Source organism: Lonchura striata, chromosome 8 (genome assembly GCF_046129695.1).
Source record: "Lonchura striata isolate bLonStr1 chromosome 8, bLonStr1.mat, whole genome shotgun sequence".
Classification (NCBI taxonomy): domain Eukaryota; kingdom Metazoa; phylum Chordata; class Aves; order Passeriformes; family Estrildidae; genus Lonchura; species Lonchura striata.
Window position 1 is genome coordinate 20,436,339 of NC_134610.1, and position 24,875 is coordinate 20,461,213.

At 37.9% G+C, this 24,875-nt stretch overlaps 2 protein-coding genes across 2 annotated transcripts in view; one reads left to right on the top strand and one right to left on the bottom strand.

Annotated features, from left to right (window-relative positions):
- Positions 1-5,358, bottom strand: part of SLC25A12 (solute carrier family 25 member 12) — a 45,164-nt gene extending 39,806 nt beyond the window's left edge. The window contains exons 1-3 of the mRNA XM_021552419.3: positions 5,265-5,358; positions 4,790-4,843; positions 872-1,014 (exon numbers count right to left, since the gene is read on the bottom strand). Of these exons, the coding sequence (XP_021408094.1) occupies positions 872-1,014; positions 4,790-4,843; positions 5,265-5,276 (209 nt within the window). The 5' untranslated portion in view covers positions 5,277-5,358. The remainder of the gene's footprint in view (positions 1-871; positions 1,015-4,789; positions 4,844-5,264) is intronic.
- A 1,845-nt stretch (positions 5,359-7,203) lies between these two features.
- HAT1 (histone acetyltransferase 1) lies at positions 7,204-24,309 on the top strand. The gene is made up of 11 exons (XM_021552418.2): positions 7,204-7,295; positions 8,245-8,316; positions 8,632-8,707; positions 10,375-10,495; positions 16,098-16,277; positions 16,502-16,623; positions 17,124-17,228; positions 17,558-17,664; positions 20,085-20,236; positions 21,482-21,598; positions 23,916-24,309. The coding sequence occupies exons 1-11, from the start codon at positions 7,289-7,291 to the stop codon at positions 24,081-24,083; spliced, it is 1,227 nt and encodes a 408-aa protein (XP_021408093.1). The 5' UTR covers positions 7,204-7,288; the 3' UTR covers positions 24,084-24,309.
- Positions 24,310-24,875: the final 566 nt, after the last annotated feature.

Genomic DNA, 24,875 nt, shown 5'->3' on the forward strand with positions numbered 1-24,875 from the left:
GTAACAAAGGAAGTGAAGGAGCTTTCCATTTAAAATAAGTTATATTTACATATTTACAAATGTATTGTCTACTATTTTAACAACATTTTCTTCTCAACAAAATAACCATTCACTTCTACATTCTTGATCAGTTCTCTGATCCATCTTACCTTCTCACTTTACATTAACAATGTCTGGGCCTTCTACTACAATCCAAGGCCAAAGCTAGAAGCCTACATACAGGAAAACAAAATGTTCCTTGGAAGACAAATGAGTTAGAGGGCACTACTTTAGCCAAGGTAAACTGGTTTCAGGGAACTGTCTAAAAGCAAGCAGGAGCATCTGAGTTGGAAAAGCTTTATGTGCTGTGACCTGATTTGCATTAGGCAAACAACTTCTTCCTTCATAAAGTCACAAGTCTGTCTCTTTTCTATTAATCAGTCTTTTAAAAAGACCTCAGTGGTTGGATTTGAATTGCACACTACAGAAGTAAGAAAGCTCTTCCATATTTTTGTGTTTAATTACAGGCACTGAAGACTCTCCACAGTACCTGATGATGGACGCAGACATCCAGAAGAGCTTTTCTAAGGCAACCATACTACATTTAACTTACCTGCTGTTCAACTTCCTTAGTTTTTGTAGAATTTAACACAATACCATCAAAATAAATCTCAGCTTTAAAAAACATCCATGTTGAACACCGTAATTTTTTCTGTTTTCATAAATTTATAGTCCATTGTACTCGTGAAAAAACCTGCTCGTTAAACAAGCCTAAAATGTAGTAAAATCGATAATGCATTTTAGAAGATGAAGTTATCAAACTCATGCACTCACACATTTAACAATGTACTAGTTAACAATGCAAGTTTCAAATGGAAAGCAAAATTCTCACCCATCCTTAGTTTGATCTGCCACTCCAGCCAACAGCTGCACTGTTTTAGGATTGTGATGTGGATCCGTATGAAGTCCTAGGTATTTCTGCACAAAATCCTCTGGGGTCATGTAATGCTCACCATCTTTCTCAACACTTGCATACTAGAGTAAAAATAAAAAAAACCAAAGCCACACAAACAAAATTAAATCCATTAAGATGTTAATTATTGGTGAACCAGTATCTTCTAATTAAAAGAAAAATATGCATTTCAGAAACTGTCAGGAAAGTGGGAAAATTTATAAAAATTACAACCATGGTACAACATTCCATTTGCAGCTACACTGAAAACAGAGCACATAAATTTTCTTACAGCTTCTAGTAGCAGATATCTTCTGAATAATTGTTCCTGATCTCGACTATAATTATTTTGGAAAACATAAATTATTTCTTTTCTCTTTTTGTGAGAAATAAATGTTAGCTTTATTTCTAAGGAAAAATATTTTTAAGGAAAAATTCACACACACAGACAGTGCTTGCTTCAGCATCTTGTCTATCTCTTCCACAATATCAGCCCCTCACACCACCTCATCACCTTTTACTCTTCCACCCTACAGCTGTTATCACAGCTGTTTGCAAGACTGCATTGTAAACCAGATTACTGAATCTATGGAGAATTAAAATAGAGTATCACCACTAAAACAGGAACACAGAGCAGTGGACAGGAATCCCTTAACTGAGAACTGCTGCCAATATGACAGCACAAGGAAACTGTGGCTTCCTTTCATCAGCTCTGAAAGGTTCTCTTCTCAGCCATACACACAAGTGACTGAAAAATGCCTTATGAAGCACAATTCTGCTGCAAGACATGAAATGCAAAGACAATGTAATGTGTGAAGGCCCCATCAGACATGCAGAGTATGGAGCATATCTTCAAGAATCACTGAAGTCAGCTGACAGTAAAGTGCATATCAAAAACAGTCAAAATCGAAACACCATCTTTTTTCCTCCAAACACCAATATCTCTGAGTGTATAATAAATAATAATTTATAATAATACCTTCCACAATAAAAACTGTTTGGGGGAAGTTTTGTTAAAAAATATCAAGACAACAATAATTAAGTGACAGATACATTCAGCTCCATATGAGAAGGTCATGGCATTTTGGAAGAGTTTGGCAGAAAGCCAATAATTAAGGCCTGACAAAGTAGCTAAGCATGTAAATACATTAGTTCTATGTTTGCACCATATAACTTAAGTCAAGAATCTTTTAGCCCAAAAAAGGCAATTTTAAATTACAGCCTAATTTGAATATAAAACATAACACATCAATTAAATCTTTGTTCTTCTCAGTCTTGAACTCTGTTACTTTATAACACAAATTTTTTAGTATGGATTTGTAGATTGCCTCAGGTAAGCACTTGATGAATTTCCATGACACTTTTTTAAAAACATCCTCATATAAGACAAACATACAAACCTCCTACTCTAGTTTACAAGCTGGTGCTATGTATCACCACACTTTCAGAAACAATGCTTTGGAAATCTCTTTTTGTTTCCGTCTCCACCTTGCTTGAACAAGTTACACTTGAATTCAACAGGCAGGGAATAATTTAACAATATTTTCCAAAGGCCAAGTGTGTCTTGTCCAAGAAAAATAATGAAGGTTCACTAAGAAATCTGGTAACTGTTTTTCCATCCAACTCTTTCATCCTTCCATGATAATTTGTTAGAAAATCTGTTCTTTTATGTTTCTTACTCAAGTCTATGGTTAGCAAACACCTAAAAGGTAACTTATTTGATGGTGCACAGACATGAAATTTCAGTGCCTGCATTTCATAGTTAAAGGATTAAGAGAAATAGCACATCTTTTTAATGCAAATCAAACTTTATCTTTTTAACAGTTTAAAACAATTAGAAGAAGCAGATAGCACACCTCAAAAATTCTGAAGAGAAAGGTATATACTCAATGTCCTTTAAGATACAAGGTACACTGCACGGCGAGAGGGCACGTATCCCATTAGAAGACGTGCATGAACAGAAGGAAATCTAAGGAGACTCTCTATGATTAAGGTGGATGGTGACGAGGCCTAGAGCTCACATCTTCCCTTCTAACCATTTCCAAGGGAAGCCAAATTTAGGAAGGAATGCACGACCTTTAGCTGAAGTTCAAAGAAGAGACCAGCACTCTCAGCAAGGAGTACAACATATCTGACCCCTAAACACTTGCAATATTTCATAACAAGACTTTCTGCAACTCAGTCTTGAAAAGAATGATTCTCCTTTGTTTTAAAGTCTGCAAGTAAGTTTGATTTCTAAGCATAAAAAAAACCCACAATTTCAAACTCAACAAAACATAGAAGAAATACAAACTCTTTTTTCTATGCCTTTTTTTTACTGCAAAATCTCACATACTCAAAGAGAGAGAGGAGAGCTTCTTATTTTTCATTTCTCAGAATATCAAACAATTCACAACTTCATTTGCATGTTTCTTTGAAGAAAACAAGACAGCCATGGGGGAAGCCTTTTATTTTTAAACAAACTGTCTGGTTTTAGGTCAATAAAACACCAGCCAGTGATACAATGTTCTTCCTCTCTGCTGTTGTCTGTATGACCACTATCAAGAACTTAATTTCCCTATTTCCAGAAGCAAGAACTTCTACTGACTGGATGTCAAGAATCATAAAGAATTCACATTTACAACTGAATAATGTTTTGACACCTCATTTTACTGTTTTTCATTCAAATGTGCAAAAGTATTTTGCGAAAAGGTGGAAAAACACGTTCTAGAATCACATTTTTATACTGTATTAATATATATTTTAAAAGATAATACTTTTATGTCACTAATTTTAGTAACATACTCTAGTGTAATCTTTACCTACAAAAGCTGAATGCCATGTCAATCAAAAATGAACCTGTGTTGGAGTATCTTTTACTAGAAACTAAATGTTGAGCTTCCACAGTTTGATGCCAGCATTCTAAGTATTTGCACTCCAGCAATGTCATAGTGTAATCCAGTATGCAAAAGAAAAGGCCACCAAAATTACGGCTGGGATGCAACTCCTCTCTCTCAGGCAAAAAGCTCTCTCTGACTACTTATCATATACGGAAATTGCTAGATGGTATAGTAGAACCAGAAGATACATATAAATAGTTAAATAACAGACTTTATTATTTACAGTATTAACTCTAATTTTATAGTCCTAAATTTTTAAATAGAGAAAAGCTTCCTAAATATGCTGTGTAACACTCAACATTAGGGAAAAAAACATATTTTAGTCATTTTGAAATATTGGTGGCCCTATTATGGACCTAAAACATAGTTCTTGTTCTTCTTATTATTCCATATGACTGATTCAAACTTTATCGTTAAAGTTTTAGGATTGACTGGATCAATATCCTAAAGTTTCTGATTTTTTTCCTTTCTGATCGCACTTTAGTGAAACTAAGGGAATGGAGAAACCTTCATGCTATTATTTATGTATGCTAATTCTAAGGCCCTGCAAGGGATAATATTGCAAGACATATTAATAATGAGAAATCAATTTTAAGTTCTAAAAACACTCCTAGTGGTCCAACCATTTGCATGAACATATATAAATCCCAAGGACAAAACATACAGTCGTGGAAGAAAAATTTTTTTGATTCTGCAAAGGTGCATTTAAAAAAAAAACAGCACTTCATTATAATTATATGCTTTATAGAAAATTAGAAAATAGTTCAGGAGCTTATTTAATATGGTAATTTGGAAATGGTTATCACACTTTTTGCCAGCAGCAGGTTCTCCTCAATGCCTGACACCCCGTCAATACACTACGCCTGCAAAGTGAACTTATAAGTGTGCCACCAGCACGACACGAGTCTGATGCCACGGTAAACTGCTGAAAGAGCAAAACACCGAAGTCCGACACTCAAACAACATTAGATCTTTTTACCTGCAAAAAAATATTCCGTAGTTCAGCGGGATCCGCTCTTTTGGTTGAATGCACCTGTAAACACAAGCAAATGAATGCTTCGCTTAGGCGGGCTGCTGTCAGATCGCAGAGCAACCCGCCGCGCCGGCCGAAGGCGGCAACACGGCGTCCCTCGTCAGACCCACAGGCCCAACCTCAGCCGCGACCGCGCCGCGCCGCCGAGGCACGGCACGGGGCTCCGCGCCGCTGGCAGCTCTCAGCACGGCGCTGGCTGCGAGCGGCGCCCGGCCCCGCAGCACGACCGCCGCCGCTGCCCCGGGACCCCGGCCCGCGCCCCCCGGGGCACTCCGGCGGGCGGTGCGCCGCCGCTCCCCCGGGGCCGCCCCGCCATCACCGTTCCCCGGCCCCCGCGGGAATCCCGCCGCCCGCCTGCCCCCGGCCCCACGCGGGATCCGCCCGGCTCCTCCTGCCACCAGCGGCGGAGCGGGAGAGTCACCTTGACCGCCATGCTGCGCCCGCCGAGGAGGAGGAGCCAGCCGCCCGCCGCCCGCCGCGCCGCCGCAGCACCGCCGCCTCAGCGCGGCGCTGTGGGGAGAGCGCCCTGCCCCGCCCCGCCCCGCCCCGCCCCGCCCCGCCCCGCCCCGCCCCGCCCCGCCCCGCCTGTGGGTGCGCGGAGCGGGAGCCTGGTAGCGCCTCCACAGTGCAAAACGGGGCCTCTGAATGCTGCCGAGTCTCCTTGTGGCGCAACACATGCAGCCGTGTCCCTGAGGGTCAGCAGAGGTGTGCGTGTACCTGTTGGTTTCAGGTACCGAAATTGTTCATAGGCTGGTGTTCTGGCAGCTTGGCTGCAAGTCGGTTGTAGCTCTCTATTTCAAACATAGAGCTAGAGGCCCAAAATCCGGCTGAATTCACTAACTTCTTACAAGGTCTTATAATCCTTTATCAGCAGAGCACACATATGCTTTATACTTAAAAATAAAAAGCATGCAGGCCGAAGTCTTAAGAAAGGGAAGGTTTATACCTTATTCCAGCAGTTCAATCATGGTGCTTATAAAACCTGATTTAAATAATACTTCATACTATGTCTTGCTGTGCTATTTCAAGGGCACAACAAATTGTCTTTTATTAGATGGCACTGGAAAAAGGTAGATTCTGGTACTCCTCAAATAGCACAGAGAGATATTAAACTAAATACAGTAACTGGTAGCTTACAATGGTGGTCAGAAAACAGTGACTCAAGTTTAAAACAACTTTCCTCTGGTAAACAACATTTTAATTACATGTCAAAAAAAAGGTTTTCTTAAGAGTTCATATACTACATATATGCCTATGTCCCAGCTGACAGCAGAAGTTTTGCTAGAAATCTTGCCTATTTGGTAAGCATCTGACCACCCAAGTATGTTGTTCAATAAAGCCATATGTGTACATGCTTAGCTGCAGGGTGTTATGGTTTACCCTAGCCAGCAGCCAAGCCCCACACACTCACTCACTTGTTCCCCCACCAGCAGGACTGGCGAGAGAATTGGAAGGGTAAAAAGTAGAAAACTCATAGGTTGAGAGACAAGCAGTTTAATAGGAAAAGCAAAAGCTAGGCAGACAAGCGAAGTAAAATCAGGAATTAATTCACTGCTTCCCATGGGTAGGAAGGTGTTCAGCCATCTGCAGGATGGCAGAGCTTCATCACCAGTAGTAGTTACCTGGGAAGACAAACATCATCGCCCCAAACATCCTCTCCCTTCTTCTCCTCACTTTATAGACTGTGCAGGATGCCATCTGGTCAAAAATATCTCTTTGTCACTTAGGGACACCTGTCCCAGCTGTGTCTCTTCCAACCTTTCATTCAGCCCCAACATCCTTACCACCATGGCAGTACTGGCTCCATGTACGCCCTGCTCAGCAATAACAAAAATATCTGTTCAGCACAAATCCCAGAAAACACGGAATAAGCTGAGTTGGAAGGGACCCTCAAAGATTGAACCCACCACCCCCACACAAGCCAGTGTGAAAAGTAATTCTACCCCTGTCCAAACCAGCACAGCAACTCCCACTGTGCATCAAAAGCCAGGTCTCTGAAAGAAAACGGCAGAAATCCCACAATAGCTGCAACAAGCAGTTCAATATAGAGAGTTTTATTTTTTTACTAATGACAGAGCTCCGGCTGTTTGCTCGGCCAAAGCGTAACTGCAGCAATGAGCAGCGAGGTCTGAGAGTGAGGAAGGAGCCGGCAGCCGCAGGGTCCGCGACGCGCGCGGAGCCGCCGCACGTGACAGAGGCGCGAGCAGCTCTGCGCACGCGCGCCGGCCGGCCCGCGGTCTGGGGTGGGCGGGGCGGGGCGGGGCCGGTCACGCGAGCCAGCGCGAGGCTCGAGGCGGTGCCGGGCATGCGCGCAGGCTGCGCGCGCCGCGCGGGGCAGCTATTGGCTCCACGCCGGGTTTCGGCGGGCGGAAGCGGAAGCGCCTGCGCGCGCTCTCATTTCCGGCGGGCGGGCGCGCGGGTTGAGTCGCGGCGCGGGGCTCGGCCATGGCGGGTGAGTCCCGGCCCGGGAGCGGCAGCGGGGCCGGTCCCAGCCTCGCCGGCACGGGCAGGAGAGCTTAAGCTCGGAGCCGGCGGATGCGGGCGGACGGGAACAGGCTGTGAAGGAGGGGAGCCCCTCTGCCCCTCTGCCTCTCTGCCGCCTGACTGCCATGGTCCTGCTCCTGCGTGTCTGCGGGCTTATGGCCCCCACGGTCTGGTAGTGTTAGACCAGAGAGTGTGTCCGTGGCCACGAGTGTGCTGGCGGTGGGCAAAGAGCTAAAAACCCGAAAGTGTTTTTACTTAAAGTTTGCTGCCTGAAGTAAGATGCAGAAGAACTTTCTTATGGCCCTTTGAAATGAAGCGGGGGTTATGTTTGTGAAGCACTTGGAACATACCTGAGGTGAAACGTGTCTTCTGGCCTAGATTAGGCTTTGGAAATCACATGAAATACAGTGCATTTATTTGCGTTTTTCTTCCACATCCGTTCCGGAAGAGTAGTGCTGGTTAAATAATTGCTAGTGGTGTACATGCCACTGTAGTTCATTAATAGCAGTTTATGAAACTGACTTAATGCAAACACTTGAAGTGTGTTGACACGTGTTATTTATAACATGTTATACTGAATTCTTATTCAGTATTGCATGTTATAAGTAGCACATATGAAATATATATTTAATTTGTAGTAACTTAGAATACTTAATATTTTTATGGTAATGACTTTAATTCTCAGAAACTAAAATGAGATACTTGTATGTTTTCTAATTCCAGAAGAGTGTGTGAGACAGCTCTCTTTATCCTCTGTATTGATGTGTTGTGGCATGTTGTAGCTGTTTTAATCTTTCTTGTTTGGTGGTCTCGTGTTAAGTGTTTTTTCTTGGTTTATGACCCTTTTTCTAATATATTTTTTGAGTAATAATGACAAAGAGATTGGACACCTCTTAAAAAAATCTCTTTTTTTTCAGGACTTACTGCTATGGAGAAGAAGCTGGCTGAATACAAGTGTAATACAAATGAGGCGATTCAGCTGAAGCTAGGTAATACCACTTTTTAAATATTATACAAGTGATACTGAAGTATTCTGGTGTCTTTCTGTGAAATAGATACATGTATACATCTGTGTCAGTTTCTCAGTCCTAGTCTGATTACTGATTTGATACTCATAGGTCAAGTAACATGAATCCAAATTGTATAGGATGCCTTGATATCATTTGTATGCCACTCTCACATAGTTTCTTAACTAAAGTTGTCTGACTCTAGTGGAAAGGTGTGTGAACAGCTCGCAGGGCTTCTGTGGATAAACAGATGAAAGGTGGTGACTTGGTCATGCTCTCTTCTTTTTATTTTCTCAGTTCGCTTTCCTGAGGATTTGGAGGATGAGAACACAACATTTAATCCAGAGTACAGCCATCAAGTGTTTGGAGATGAGTAAGTCAAAGTTTCCAGATTTAAACTAATAGGTCCCAAAGGACAAATTTGTTTCCAAATAATTAAAAACCATAACATTTTGCTAATATGGAGTGCAAGATAAGAAGTGCTGGCCTGGTGCTGCTGCTACATTTACTGGCACAGGATAGGACGCCTCTGGCCTTCGTGCACCTGGGCACACGCTGGCTCACTCGTGTTCAGTCAAGTGTCGACCTGCACCCCCAGCTCCTTTGCTCTGTTCTTCCCCAAGTCTGTCACTTGTGACCCAAGTCCAGCAGTTCAGCACTCCTGTCCAGCCTAGTGTTGACTGCAGCTGACTTAGGGAGCATTCAGATCACTGATAAGACATTAAATGGGACTGTCACTGAGCCCTGGGGAACACCACAGGGGAACAGCTGTCGGGTGCATTTGACTCCATTCCCCACCACTCCTTGGGCATGGCCATCCAGACAGTGAAGAATGCCCCTGTTCAGGCCATGAGCAGCCAGTTTCTCCAGAGGAATGCTGATATCAAAGTCTTCCCTAAAGTGTAGGTGAAAAAGTATTGTTTCTTTTATTTTGAGCATGCTGAATTAATTAGTGCTGAAGTGTCATCTATTATTTTCAGTAGAGTGATATTCAACAATCTGGCCATAGATTTAAAAAAAACCCAAAACAAACAAACAAAAAAAAACAAACAAAAAACCCCGAAACAAACCTAAAGAGAATCCACCTGTATGTTTCTGTGGACTTCAAGTAGTTGTGTTTCTTAATTTCAATTTCCTTTTGAAAGCATTCTTAAGTACTTCAATTAGAATGAAATACCTGTATTAAATGTAATAAATTTGTTATACCAATAGCATCATTGACAATAATTATAATTTTAGTAATCAGAGAATTCTCCAATCTGTTAATTTAGCTAAGAAGGAAATTCTTCTGGCACTTAACATTTCAAATTTTAAATTATGAATGTACTACCATAAAAGAAAAATCCCAGTAAAAAAAAAGTTTCAGCTATGCTTCAACAACAACAACAAAAAAAATTGGCCTGTTTCTTTGTGAACATTACTATTTTCTGCATGTGTTTTCCAGAAAAGAAATTCTCTATTCTTCATAAGAGTATCGAATTTGTGTTCAGGCAGCTCGTATTTTCAAACTGTAAAAAAGGCTTTTGTATTCTATACTTCTTTTTGCAGGTACTAATTTCTGGTTAGATTGGATAACTAAATAGAAACTGTCAACCAAAAACTTCACAAATTGCTACACCTGGTTATCTGTGCTTTGTACATTATAGATTGCAGTCGTTTACTCCAAAATATTATACTACACTGCAAAATAATTTTTAATAAATATTAGCAATCAATTAATGTAAATAACTGTTAATGAGTTAAAGCTGTTGAAAAAGCATAAACACAGTATGAGCTGTATTCTTTCCTGTCACAGTAAGGACACAGGCACTGCCTTACTGAGCTCAGAGTATTTCCTCTAGAGGAGCGAAATAATAGAAGCAGTGTAAGGCATTACCTCTGTCTGTATAGTACACATCCAGTTTGATTCCCTTTTCCTATTAGGAAGCTTACCTTACCTTACTGGGAAAGATTATGTGAATCTCACATGAAATGAAGCAACTGTGATGTGAATGTTTTGTTATGTATCAAGTTCCTGGTTGTTATTTTTTCCTTTCTCAGTGAAGTTGCTTTTGGCTACAAGGGACTCAAGATCCTCTTGTATTACATTGCTGGAAACCTCTCAACCCTCTTCCGCATTGAATACACGTCAAAAGTCAATGAAAAGTTTGACTGTGTGGAGGTAAGTGCAGGTCTGCTTCTGTCTTTAACATAACATTGAGAAGGTTTACTTCAGTTCTAGGTTTAGTAATTACCCACCTAGACATGGTTTAAATTGAAAGAAAGCTTCACTTTGCTAAGCTAATACAAAGCTTTGAATTTCATTTCCCATTCCCTGATGACAGAACAATCAAAATTGTGTCAAACAGAACAGTCAGATGTGAGGTGTTGATGCCAAAGCCAGTTCTGCAAAATAAACTTCAACTTGACAAGTCTGTATTTCCATATTAACTGTGACCAGGAGGTGGACTAGTAGTGGTGGGGTTAACGATGGAGAGAATCAGTGAGAAGGAAAAAGAGGTTTCTGTAAGAACTTAATGAGAGTATGCTTGACTGTGTCTCTAAACATGGAGAACAAGTAGGGCAGAAAAGAGATTATAAACTTCTGTATGGGTATCATGTATGCTTTACATCTTTCTTAAAGGAATGTGATAATACAGTTACCTGCAGGGTTTTTGTTTGGTTCTTTCTTCTTTTTCCTGCAGGTTCTCTGAGCTTATAAAGTTCTTGTAGAATAGCTTTTTCCCACTGTCTGTATGTTCTCCAAATATGACTTCAGACTGCATTTAAGTTACTACTTTCAAATTTATTGGAACTTATTTAAATAATTTCAAGGAAAGGCCTATTGTAAGAGGAGAAATACATTAGAATGACTTCATTAAAATGAATTTAAAGATTTGCCCTTCCTTGTTTTGAAGGTGTATTAGAAAATACTCATTTAAATAGGCTAAGTTCCTCGACATATCTGAAATACTTTATAGGCTAGATCAATATGTCTTAGGAGTGAAAGGTCATGCTTTCAATTTTAAGAAGGAAAAAGGAAAAAAGGAAAAAAAGGCTGTTGGCTGTATAGTAAACATATTAAAATCAAATTGTCCAATTTTTCACTGCTAGAATTTCAGAATAGAACAGGAATCTGCCCCATGGCACCTTTTTACTTAATCTATTTTTTGTACAAATGGCAAACCCTGTTTACTTCTCTGGAGGTCTAAACAAGGTCTGTCTTGCCCTATGCACACTGCAGTTTTCTGATTAATCAAAATGGCTGCTTTTTTCAAGGCTGGTTTCCTATACTGAATTATTTCTCCAATTCCTTTAGGGACTGAGATGGGGGCAAAAAAGATCTTGAGCAGCACTTGTGTTTGCTTTCCAGAGCATTTACATGCCTTGACTGAAGGGGAAGAAAGTGGTTGCTTACCTGTGCTTCCCTTAGTGTTACTAGTACTGTACAGTCAAATAAGCTTATATTGCTATATCTAAACATATGTAGGAAAAATTCGTAGTCAGTCTTCTTCTGTATTTGTATTTGCTGTCAGTTTAACCAGCCTAAGGTAACTCATTTGCAGAGATTAAAATATAAGCTGTCATTACAGCAGGATGTTGATTTGAATGCATATTAACATGTATTTTTCCAAGATAACTATTTACTGATCTCTCCTCCTTGATGGTAATTATACTAAGATGCAGACTATCTACCACACATAACAGATAATCTTGTGTAGTGAATAGATGATGTATAGGAAAGGACAGCAGTTTCTGCTTTTACCTAACAAGCAAGTTGGTATTAATGCTCCACGAAGTTCTTCACAGCAGAGGATTTTGTACCCAAATACCCATACAAGCTCATTCAACAGCAGGTGATTTTATTCTTTCAGACTAAGTTTGGTTTCATTATTGCTAAAGCAGTTGCTGCTATCCCTGCTAGGGACTGACAGAAATATTCATCCCAATACCACTTTTTTTTTTCTCCAAGATCTTTTTCAACATTCAAGATACAATCCTGAAATGTCAAAAGGCAGAAGTCCAGTCATATTTATGCATCTTAACATGGCTTAGGTCCATCTTTAAGGAGATTATATTACTGGAGAAGCCTCAGCAAAGTATGATCATGTTTTGAACAGAAACTGGCACTTCATTTAGTGAAAATAGACAAAATTTATCCCTTGAATAGAGCTAATTCTTTCAAGTAACTGAAGAGAAACTGCTTTCTTTTAGTGTAAATATTAATAGCAATGGCCTTTTAATTGTTTGCTGCTTTGAGATTCGCAGCTGTTCAGTATCTTCCTTTTTTCTGCATTTTGTGATGGGATAGGTGTAAAGTATTTCACTAAACTGTCTTGCTTTGCATCTAGTGTATGCATTTGCTTTACACAAAAGCTAATTTTAAAGTATTGTTTCAATATTTGGTGCTCTTGTTAGGTAATACTGCTGATCGCTCCATTTATCCTCTCTGAAGTATGTGCATACAATTTTTAGAGAAATTCAACTCTCAAGTATGCTTCTATAGTTATTTTATTTTAATCCATTTTGAAACAGCATCTACATGGTGTGCGAATGTCATGGCTGCCTATTAGTACAATAATTTCTAAACTAAAATTACCCAGAGTCAAATGTGATGTATGAAGAGACATTACCCACTTAAGCAGTCCTACTACAAGTCAAGTGTAGTTACAAGCCCATACCAAATTTCCTGTCATCAGCTTATGTGATTGTGAAGGTAATATATTACAGGCAGCACTTCCATGAACCATAAGCTTACCAACTCTTGGCTTGCTTAATTCAGGTTTTTGCATGCTTTGTTGTTGTACTACAACATGAAATAACTTACACATTTATGTTAGTTATAAAAGAGGGAAAAGAGAGGAAGTTTATTTTTGACCTTGCAATATATAGAATTTTAAAAGTGACAGTGGATTGGAGAATCAAATTGCTACTTCTCTAACTACACTGGTTAAACTAACAGTCTATCAATTCTCTCTTCTCACAAAGAAGAATGTAAAACAATCATTGTTTATGTGAACAGTGTGAGAAACTCTAGTAGAAATATGTAAACATCAGAAGATATAGAAAACTTCTAGAAGAACTTTAAAACTTTTTAAAAGAACAGGGTAACACATTGTAAGTTGCTTTGCCTATGTTAAACATTGCTGTAGTAGTCAACAGGATTGTTTTTCTGAAGAGAAATTTGTGTGCATCCATTCTGGTTGGTAAGATATGAGTATCTTGCTCTGATAAAAAAAAATTAACCTTTCACCAATATCAAAAATGCACAGGGGAAGGCAGTAAACACATATTGGTAGCTCCTTGGATTATGGGCACCTCAGAAGTATTTGAAAAGGACCTACTAAGTAATGGATGTTTCCATTTAAAATTACATGTTTTAATTAAATTTTTCGTGTGGTTAATCTATTGAGATTCCAGTATTTCAGGTCTCATTAACTGAAAATTGCATTACTTCTGCCACTGCTCAAACTGATGATTCTGAGATTTGCTCTGTAAGAAGGAGAGATTCTGTTAACCGTAAAAGTAATTGAAGACTGTATTTTCTTGTGTCAGACCCCATTCCAAGGGGAGAGAATTTTTAGGAGGCAATAGGTGAAAATACGTTGTAGTCATATAGAACCAAGAAGTATCATCAAGTGCTTTATTTGCTAAACTTCTGGCATATTTTAATTCTTTCTGCTGTATTGAAAACAAGACTTTTCTGGTGGTAACCAGTGATGGGTGTGTTACCTTACAGGCCTTGTGCAACTCACAGTTTGGCTTCCTTCTTACCACTAATGAAGAAAGTTAGAAATATGAGGGGAAGCAAAATTACTGAAACATGTATATAGTACTTCCTACTGTATATTCATCTCTTTTAGATGTCGTCCACATGTTGTCTGTGTTCAACATTTTTATTGTACTGTTGTGTGGAAATACTATTTTAATTCTGGGTTTTTGCATGCTTATTCAGCTATATAAAATGCAAATTGCTACATATAGTTGTGATTTCTTACAGCTCTGTCAGTAGTGCAGACATAAGAATTATGTAAACAATGCATTTTCACAATTTTAAAAAAGGCATTTCTATTAACGTAATTCATTGATTTGGAAGAAGTGGCTGATTTTGTGTAATCCCTTAAATCAGTAAGTGTAAAGAAAACTTATTTTAGCTATTACTGGTTTATGAAAAGTGGTGAAGGTGTTAAAAAATTATCTTTGTTTTGAGAATGAAATGAGTGTAAAGACTGCACATGTTTTTACCGAGTTCCTACAGCAAGTATTGTAGAGCTGTATTTTAACTGCTTAATATCTGTCTCCAAATATAAATATAAATGTTGGTAGTACCAAACCATTAAGAATAAAACTTGTTTGTGCTGAACTAAGTCTTATCTTTCTCCACATTAAAAATGTAACTGAATGATAAAGTGCTATTCATTTGCAGGTGCATTGCTTCTGCTTAAGGGCCCATGGTTGAAAGAACAGGAATTAGTAGCATGTTGTATTAGCCTTTTGTAGTGTATTTTGTTCTAAGCATCTTAATTTCCCTGTTTTGAATGCTAAGTAGCAAGAGTCTTGGTTTTGAACTAATACCCATCATGCATGTAAACGGTGTGAAAGAGCTGCTTAGTAAGTTAACACAAAGTGTTCTTGTGTCCGCCCTTGTGGAAATAGATACAATACAAACATTACAGCTGAACTCAAGGCAAACTCCATTAAGTAAAAACCTGGATTCATTGTCCAAAGGAAAGTTTGAATTGAATGTAAGCTCATTTTGTTGAATGTAATGTCAGGCTTTTAGGGGTTGTATTGAGGAGTATGGTTTTGTTAAGTTGAGACCAATTCATTAAGTTTTATTGCCTGGTGAGAAGCAGTAATACGTTATTGTGAAGCTTCATCAAATATTCATGGTTAAAAAGAAGTAGTAAATGTATTCAATCAAGTGGTCTTTTGGGGGTCTGAAAAGGATTATGAAGTCTGCTCAGCTGATAGTCTCTAACTTTCACTATCTGAAAAGAATAATCTCTGAATTAAATTTTGGTGTCAGAATATTTTGTCTTCCACAGTATCTTAGACTACAGGTCAGATTTGCTGACAGTATTCATAAGTTGTACTATTTTATGTCAAACTTTGTTTTCAAAACTTGCTTTTATTAGACTGCAGGATGTGGTTGTCTGAGTTTGTACTGTTTTGCAGCTGATTCTATAGACAGGCATTTCAAGCAGGGGGCCGTAAGAATGCCAGAGTGTGCTAGCTGTCACTTTCCTATTTGGGAGCTACCGTTTTTGGTCTTTGTCCCTTTTTCTCTGCTTAGTTCTGCATCACCTAATACCTCTTGTAAGCTGCTTGTTTGGGAACCTGTGTTCTACAAGGCTGTGTAGCATAGCATAGTCCTGGTGAATTGCTGTCTAGAAAGTCTTGCCTTCTGAACATGCTGCACTTACAGAATAGCTACCAATGCTTTTAGTCAAGCTTGAACAAATATAACAATCTCTAAGCATAAAAATGTTCATGAACTTAGGCTATAACCAAGAGCTTTTTGATTCTTAAAGAGGCTGGGTTGTGACATTTCTGATCTCATGAGTGCAGCTCCTTTACTTGTTGGAAGATCACTAATGAACAGCAAGAATGCTTGCTCTTTCTTTTTTCTCTTTCCTTTTTGGCTTTTTAATTACTCATATAGTACCATTGATATAGTGCCATGGTAGATATAGATACGTTAATTTCTTAAACACAGCAGTGACATTAATACTGTCTTTTTCTAATTTTCCACCGATTCTTCTCCTTTTTGTAATCTTCAGGCAGATGATGTGGAAAGTAAAATTAGAGAAATCATTCCGCCTGGTTTTTGCACAAACACAGATGACTTTGTGTCTCTGCTGGAGAAAGAGGTCAACTTCAAGCCCTTTGGAATGCTGTTGCACACATATTCTATTCATAATGAGGAAGCTGGTGAAGATATAACATATCAGATATACAAGGTATAAAAAATTAAGTTTCTACTTTTGAGCAACCAAATTCAACTTTATTTTGCAGAGATGCACCTTCTGTAGTGACTCAACTGTAGTGTATAAATACTATCATTTTACCCATTTGTAAATGATTAACATACTTTTTTATATCAGTGATTTAATTAGGTTTTTCATAGTTTTTCCTCTTGCATCTGTGATAGGTTTCACCTGACTTCTCCTGGCTTTTTCCCTAGGCTGACATGACATGTCCAGGCTTTCGAGAATATCATGAAAGGCTTCAGACGTTCTTGATGTGGTTTATTGAAACTGCTAGCTTTATTGATGTAGATGATGAAAGATGGAACTACTTTCTAGTGTAAGTACAGTTCTAAAGCAACAGTGGACCTTATTACCTCCACAAAGCCTGCATTTTAATTGTGGCTGGCCAATTATTGGAGCAGTATAATGATATTTTTCCCAGGAAAGGAAAAACATTGTTTATGAGGCTTGAGTTTTCCTCCATTATGCTTTGGGAAAGCTTGAGAATAGAGCTGAATTAAATGCTGTTGTCCGTTAGAGCCCTGAATGTAGGCTTAAACAGTAAAATGAGCTTTGCCTGTGTTTTCTTTTACTTGCCACCTATTCATCTTTATAATAGGCAAGTGCACTGAAGTGCTGTAAAGAGGTCTGATTTATCCAAGTTGCTGCACACCAATTAAGTGAATTGTACATTCAGAACATAGCAGGTGTACCCATTGGGCCCTCACAGAGTAGCTTGCTGACACTGAAAATTCAGTTGGAGAATGGAAAAGAAAATGGACACTGCATGGGAGCGCAACTGTAATTGACCTGCTTGGCTTTCTGTTTTATCTGCAGATTTGAGAAGTATAATAAGGATGGAGCTACGCTCTTTGCGACCGTAGGCTACATGACAGTCTATAATTACTATGTGTACCCAGACAAAACCCGGCCACGTGTAAGGTAATTGGTGGTGTAACTCGTGCCTTGCCTTTTATTTCAGAAGAGGGAACTGCTGAAGTTCCCAATACTTGTTTATAATAGTGTTGATTTGTTTAAAAAAATCCCCATTATTAGCTGTCTATGCACTGATTTTTTTCATTGTTCCCTTCTTGAAGCGGAGGGAATCTCAAACAAGTTTTGAATATTTAACAATTTTAAGATTCTGTTAAAAACTACATTTTAACATGAAGATTGCACATACCTTATCTAAAATGAAATTTTGTTTTTAAGACTTCACATTGTTTCCAAATGCTTGCATTTGAACTGAAAATGCATTCCTTTGTCTGTAGCCAGATGCTGATCTTGCCGCCATTCCAAGGAGAAGGCCATGGTGCTCAGCTGCTTGAAACAGTTCATAGATACTATATGTCTTCTCCTACAGTACTTGATATAACAGGTTTGTATTACATTTTTAAGAAGGAACTTCACAGGTTGTTAGCCTACAAGCTAACTTTTATGTTCATTTGTGTGAATTTAAAGCCTTTTGAAGATTTAGCTTCTGCTCAGTTCAGGATTAATAGTACCCCGGTTTACAGAAGTGTATATGGTGTAGCTCCTTAAATACTTAACTAGGAGAACAGCACACCAGGAAAATTCAATCCCTAGTGTGAATGGATTACCAGCTAATTAAGTATTTCATTGTGAGATACACAGCTGAGTTTGCCAAGAGATCAAGCTTTGTAAATTCCTTGTTCAACTTACCCCTATTAGCCAAAACTCAAACTTGAGGCGAGACACAACACACCTAAATAAAATAGCATATTTAATATTGGTGCGCAAGCTGAAATTTTACAGATAGTAAGAAATTTTGTAGAGATCACGTTCTCTAGGAACACGTATTGCTGGCTGAAGGTATCCATGATATTAGATGTGTGTGCACAAATACCTCAAACAAAAGATTGTGGAAATGGCAGATAAAGGATCCAGGTGCATAATAAAAGTAACATGGAAAATTGCTACAGGCATGACATCAGTCCTGTGGTTTCAAGTCTAGTATAGGAAGAAATGCAGTTCAAACATATTTTTACCATTCAATTCTATGTGTAGTCTCATCTTGGTTATAAATAATGATCCATTCTAATTAAAACCCATCAGACCATTTGTTTTCATAATGTGTTGTTGCCAGATCATCATAACAAAATAATTGACCTCATAATTTCAATCCAGTTTGTGGGAACCTAGGAAAGTATAGTTTAGTTCATTCAACAGGAACTCATGTGCATCATGCATTTTTTCCTTTTAATAGTACAAACCTTTACATAGCTTTTATAATTGAGGATGAGCAAAGTCTTAACATGCTAGTGCATAAATCCTATGACTTGTTCATGGCTCAGTGCCTTAAGTGCAGGGTTGTAGCAAACAGTAAATGTGCACTAAAACATTGGTCCATTTTTTTGTGGAGTGAAGCAGGAGAAGGCTTGCGATAGTCTACATGGCATACAATTTATGAAAGTTAAGACTCTTCGAGAAGTATTTATTGTCCTTTTTGAGGGGGACATTGGACTTGGACTAACTTAATATGGTATTTAGTTGAATATCATCTAAAATTGTGAAATAAAGCCTTCAAGTTCTGTAAAGAGGAAATGAAGATCTAATTAATTACTTTGAAAAAGCTAATTTACTAATGAAAATTATTTCTGAGTTTCATGTTTGCAGCAAATACTTTGTTCTGCTTATACCTTTTCATCCTGACACAAGCAAAATGTATGCTGCTAGTGCTTACTGGACAGAAACTACCTCATTCTTCTTTTAACTACTCTGAATGCAAAAGAAGGAATCAATTTACTTTAGTGCACTTATGCAATCTCTTTAGCAGAATAAATGCTATAAAGCTTGCCACACAAGATTAGGCAACTCGTGCGCAATAAATTTTAACCCAACCCAGAAAAATAAATTGTTAGTTGTGCAGTGCCACATATACCACGTGGCAAAAGCTTCTATCCCAGTCCTTCTTGGTAGCTTTGTTTTGCTTTTAATCATCCTGAAACTACAGGTTTTAACTATTTACAGTGTACCTCAAAACTAAAGGAAAACACAGCTGAGATGAAAGCTGGTTAGCAATAAACTCCACTATGCCAGCTCCCAGAGTGTTGAAGGGGAAGCATGGCCCTGCTACTTGTTTGTAGGGAGCTTGTCTAAAGCAAGGAAAAATGTGTGTACATATTTTTCCTTCTGCCATATGGCCTCATGTTGATCTTAACTGTGGCTAGTTCTCCATTTCAGTGTTTTTTTCTATAGCAACAGTTTTGATAGCTATGCTCTCTTTTTTAAGTAAAATGAAAGTAACTTGAAATCACTATCAACTTTTGCATAGATCCTTTCAGCTTTTTAATTTTGGATAATCTTGTCGTTTGACTTCTTGTACCTTTTCCTTGCTAACAAAGACTAACTCCTGCTCAATACATGTCTTCAGCTAGTTTACTTGTATACAATAAGATATTTTCACTAATCTTTACCCACATTTTCCCTTTTGTGTTTTAGTAGTTCTACTACTGTCAAATATAAAATAGATGAAAGATACAAGAAAAAAAGTTTAAAGGCTTGTCTTTTTCCAAGGAGTTAAATGGGTTTAAACAAGTTCGTTTCATAATGCATATTTACAGTATGTACAGCACTATGTACACAAAATATCAGAAGCTTCTCTTAATGTGACCTGTTTGTCTACTGTCAAACATCAAAACCTTAGATAACAGTGCTTACAATTAAGTACAGTTGTATATATACTGATGAATACTGCTTTTGTTTTCCACAGTTCTTTGTAATTACATACCAGAGATAAGAAAACAAATAATGCTTATAAGCTTTTTTTCTTTCTAGCTGAAGATCCATCTGAGAACTACGTGAAGCTTAGAGACTTTGTTCTTGTAAAGCTCTGTCAAGATTTGCTTTGCTTTTCCCCAGCAAAGTTAATGCAAGGTTTCAGTCAAGAAATGGTAACGGAAGCTCAACAAAAATTGAAAATAAATAAGGTATTAAATCACTACTGTTGTAGTTGGACATACTCTTATTAAACTAGTAGAATACAGCTTAATCTTAGAGACATGGAATTTACATACTTGTTTATTTTGATACTTGTTAAGGATGTATCAGGAAATATATTGTTCATGAATTTAGATAAATGCCTTTTTTACTTACAAATTCTAATGTAGTAGAATTTGACATGGTTTTGATCTCTTTCAAGAGTGTGCAAGTAAGTGTTGCTTTGGGAATGCAGAATGCTAAAGTGGCAAACAGCTTATTAATGCAACTCTAAACACTTGGAGAACTAAAGAGTTAAATTGAACAATTAAATTTCCTGGTAATCTTGAATTATTAAACTCATTTTTGAGTATGGTAGTGAAATAGCAGAGTTGTTTAATTAAAAATGTATTTGAGTGTGGTGTACTGAAGACTTTAAACCGTGAGGGATGGGCACTGTGAAGCCATATTCAGATGTGTTAATGAAAATGGTATAGCTTATATAAGTTAACTACATCTGCAGCCTTCCATATTTTAAGTCTGAAAGAATAAATTAATTTGTTTTTTTAACAGTATATAAACATGTGGTAGTGTTGCAAGCAAACCACTTTATTTTTGTTGTGTTGTTCAGAAAAAAATACTTGGTCTAAAATGCAAGTTAATACTAATATAGTAGCAACATAATTTTCTCCCCAGATGTCATACTTTCTGATCTTGATACAAAAAGCACTTCATTTTTTCCATTTACTAATTAATTTTCTTCTCCAGTAAATAGAAGAGTGTAAATATTATTTCATTTTCATAGTGATAACTTTCAGGGGGCCTTGTGAAGGGCAGTAGATACATGTGGATTATTAAAATTATGATAATTTTATTATTTTAATAATTTTATTATCCAAAGTGGATACTGCTTGGTATTACTTCACGTCACTCTAGTTCAAGTCCTTGATCTTAGAAGTGTTTTTGGACTCTGGCATCTGAGCTTTCTGCTGTTCACTTACAGCAAGTCCTTGAAGCTCCTCTACAGCTGCTGCAACACTTGAGAGATCAGACACTGGGTGCATGGAAGAAAATGGTTTTCAAGTCACAGGAAAAATGTTTATTCACTGAACTCACCAGATAGGACAGATTTATCCTTGCCCCATCTTCTGATTAGATGAAGAATTATTCTAATATTTCAGTATTTCTGCACTTGGAGTTCTGTTGAGTGACCTCTTTATTCAGATGTGGTTTTTATTCTCCTTTCTGTTCATTAGCAACACACAAGACGAGTTTATGAAATTCTCCGATTGCGTGCAACAAATATGGGTGATGCAGAACAGTCCAGAAGCTACCGCTTGGATATTAAAAGAAGACTGATTGGGCCCTATAAGGTGTATATGACTTAAGTATCATTTAATATTTATTTCAAGGCTAATTATACTTGATTTTACTTTAATTTCCATAAATGTAGTTGATGCCAATTATGCTGCCAATCAACTACTGTTAGTAATGCAGTGTTCAGCTGACATATATACAGATGCAGAGGACATTCCTACATAGCAGCACTGAAGATCCTGTGTACTGTTTCCTGCCCAGTTCCAGCAGGAGGTTACTATTAAGCTTATGCTGTCTAGCTACAAGTAGCATTATGCCCAGATGGATGTAAGGGGGAAAAATGGTCAATTTCTTGAAGAGGTTAAAAACATACCTTAAATAGACAAGCCAGAAATTGGAAGAGAGTAAAGCTTACACTGCAGACGAGGTACATTTTTCGATTACATTAGCAAGGAGGTGGTTGCTAAAGCTGCTGGGACCTTTATGCATGTGGCATGACTAGATTGGGATGACTGATGCAGCCGAGTGTGTTGCTCTCTGTATTAGTAGTATTAATACAGGAAAGAAAAGATTTGGTATATTAGTTAACAGGGCATCACTCCAAGGTAGTTTAAAGGGTGAGCAGCTTGTGAAATTTCAGTTTCACTGTGGCTTCTCCATTTCTGACAAACTCTGCATTTTATTAGTAGATTGTGCTGGTAGACATAGCTCCTTGATCATGTCTTTATTCTTCATGTCATCCCTTTTGGTAGTAAATACCACTGCTGCACTGCTTTTTGTAATCGTTATACTTTGTTTGCTACTTGAATATGCTTTTCTGCCCAGCGCAACAACTTGTCCCCTTGTCCTCTTGAAGCTGCCCAGGTAAAATGCTACTCATAGCAGTTTTCAAAATCTTGTGTACCTGGATATGCTTGTTGTATGTTTGGAGGGGGGAAGTGGATATTGAAACAACTGGTTATCTGAAACATGCAAAGAGTTTGCTCTTTAGCAGGATCTGGAACTTAAAGATGGCCTAATGGTACAGTATCACATGTAGTGGGCATTTAAAAGAAGGTACTCTTTTTTCAGAGCTAATGTTTATAATCGAAACAAACACTCCTGTTCATCAGGCAGACTTTGAATTAATTCTAGAATAAAGTTTTAGTTGTTCTACTGACAGAAGCTTGGCCAGAAGGTACTCATCTCTATTTTCATTTGGGCAGCTCATCATATGTTTTTGAGTATATTACTCATTTTGACTACACAGAGGTAATGTGAATCAAAAATTTAAACATCTATGCTGCTTTTCACATCCTTTCAACAAGGAAAGGCTTCTTGATTATTGGCCAGAAATGTGCTTGAACACCTCATCAGGACTTAAGTACAGAATCTTTTTTCCTGAACTGAACTTTGCCTATCTGTGGAATCTTCGGGATATTACAGTTTACTGTAATTTCCACTCCTCCCTCCTGACTCACAGCATCAATCACAGATTTAAAATAAATACTCCTTTGAGAGATAAGCGTAAAATTAGAGCACAAAAGCACTTTGATTTTGAGACTGTTAGAAATAGAGTCGTTTAATGAAATTTTGTTTTAATACATTGATTCCATAGGTGTTGCAAAGATTTATTGATAAGATACCAGGCATAGATAATGCCTTTTTTTAAATTAAGTGTTGAACGATATTCTGGTTTTACAAAGCTAGAGAAGACTGAAGAATGAAAGTGCCTGAAGAACTGAATAGTTCAGAAATAGGTATCACCTACATAAAAGTATACCTGGGTAAAGAAAATAAAAAAGTATTTTGAGGTGTTTTTAAGAAACGGGTAACAATCACATGTGACAGAGCAAGGACAATTCATCTTCCTGTACAAATATGTTTATGCTTATGAATAATCTTACTGCTTTTCAGTGCTGTTACTACTAGTCCCTGGTAACTTGAATAATTTGTAAGAGTTTGTGAAACTTTTTCTGTGTATTGGAGGCTTAAAATTAAAATTTTGATCGTCAGTTATTGGGAAATTATTTGGCTGAACAGTTACATAATGGGATGCTAGTGTAATTAATGTTAATGGAGGACTAAATATCCTGGTCAGATTTCTACAGTCAATTTTTTCATGCCATACATCTTCAGTAGTAGGTGTACTGTTAGACATAATCTGTTTGGTTAAGGAACAAAATTCCTCCCTTCTCTAGCTCATGGGCAATAGAGAAACTTTAACAGCCTTTAACAGAACAAATATAGTACTGGTTAAACATGGTTACTGGTTCTCTTGGGATTAGGGACATCTTAAAGAACTAGATACTAAAATAGAATAAATTTTAATGAAATACCATATTCTTGATAATTATTGGCTGTGTTCAAACTACTGTTTGTTTGATTGCTTAGAAAAAACAGAGAGAACTTGCCAAGATGAGAAGGTGTCTAAGACCAGAGGAGATGACTAATCAGTTGAACCAAATAGACCTAAACTTGCAACGTGAACAGTTAGAAGAGAGCTTCCAACAGCTTGTTTCAGATTACCGAAGAGTCCTAGAACGACTTGCACAAGCATGAGGATCCTACTTGTACAGGAAACTTGCAGATATCTATACAGTGTTGTAAAACACGTCCTTAATTGCCACTTAACTGCAAAAAAATTTCATGTGACGTTTTAATCACATTAAAGGTGACTTGTGTTCCGGTGCATTTTGAATATTTTCTATTTTTGTGTTGTAGATTTAAAAATGTACTTTAGGTTTTGGGGCACTTCTTGATGAAATAAAAAATGTAGATTCTCAGATACAGTGTTATTTCAATTGTATTAATTTTCTTTTACCCTTTTGTTTCGATCAAGACTTAGTAGATACTAGAATAGCAAGTTAATATATAAATCTAAGCAATCTCAAATTTCTCCTAACTTGATCCTCCTCAGGCTGTTCTCCATGGATCCTGTTGTACAGTGTAGGGCCTGTCCAGGTTTAATATCATGAACAGGTGACAAGGTTGGTTCTGTGGTCTCTCAAGTGTTTCCTGTGTGCAGACTCTTTACCTTTTGCTAAAAGTGGATCCTACTGTTGAAGACCCATTCTCTTTAAGCCTCTAAAATACCTCAAGCACATTCTTCTTCAAACCCCCAAGTTTTCAGGTTTTTGATTTTCAGGGAGAAACCTCATAACTGGGGTACCAACCAGGACTTTGTGAGGACTCCAAAAACACTTCTACTAGTGAAAGAAGCAAATCTGTAGGATGCAACTGCCTTGATATAGTTCCTTGGCTCTGTTCCGCTATCCATTACTTCTCAGACCTGAGGTTAGTTCATAAATATCCTGTCTGTTCTCCCTCAAAGGAATAAATTGTTACCTGTTC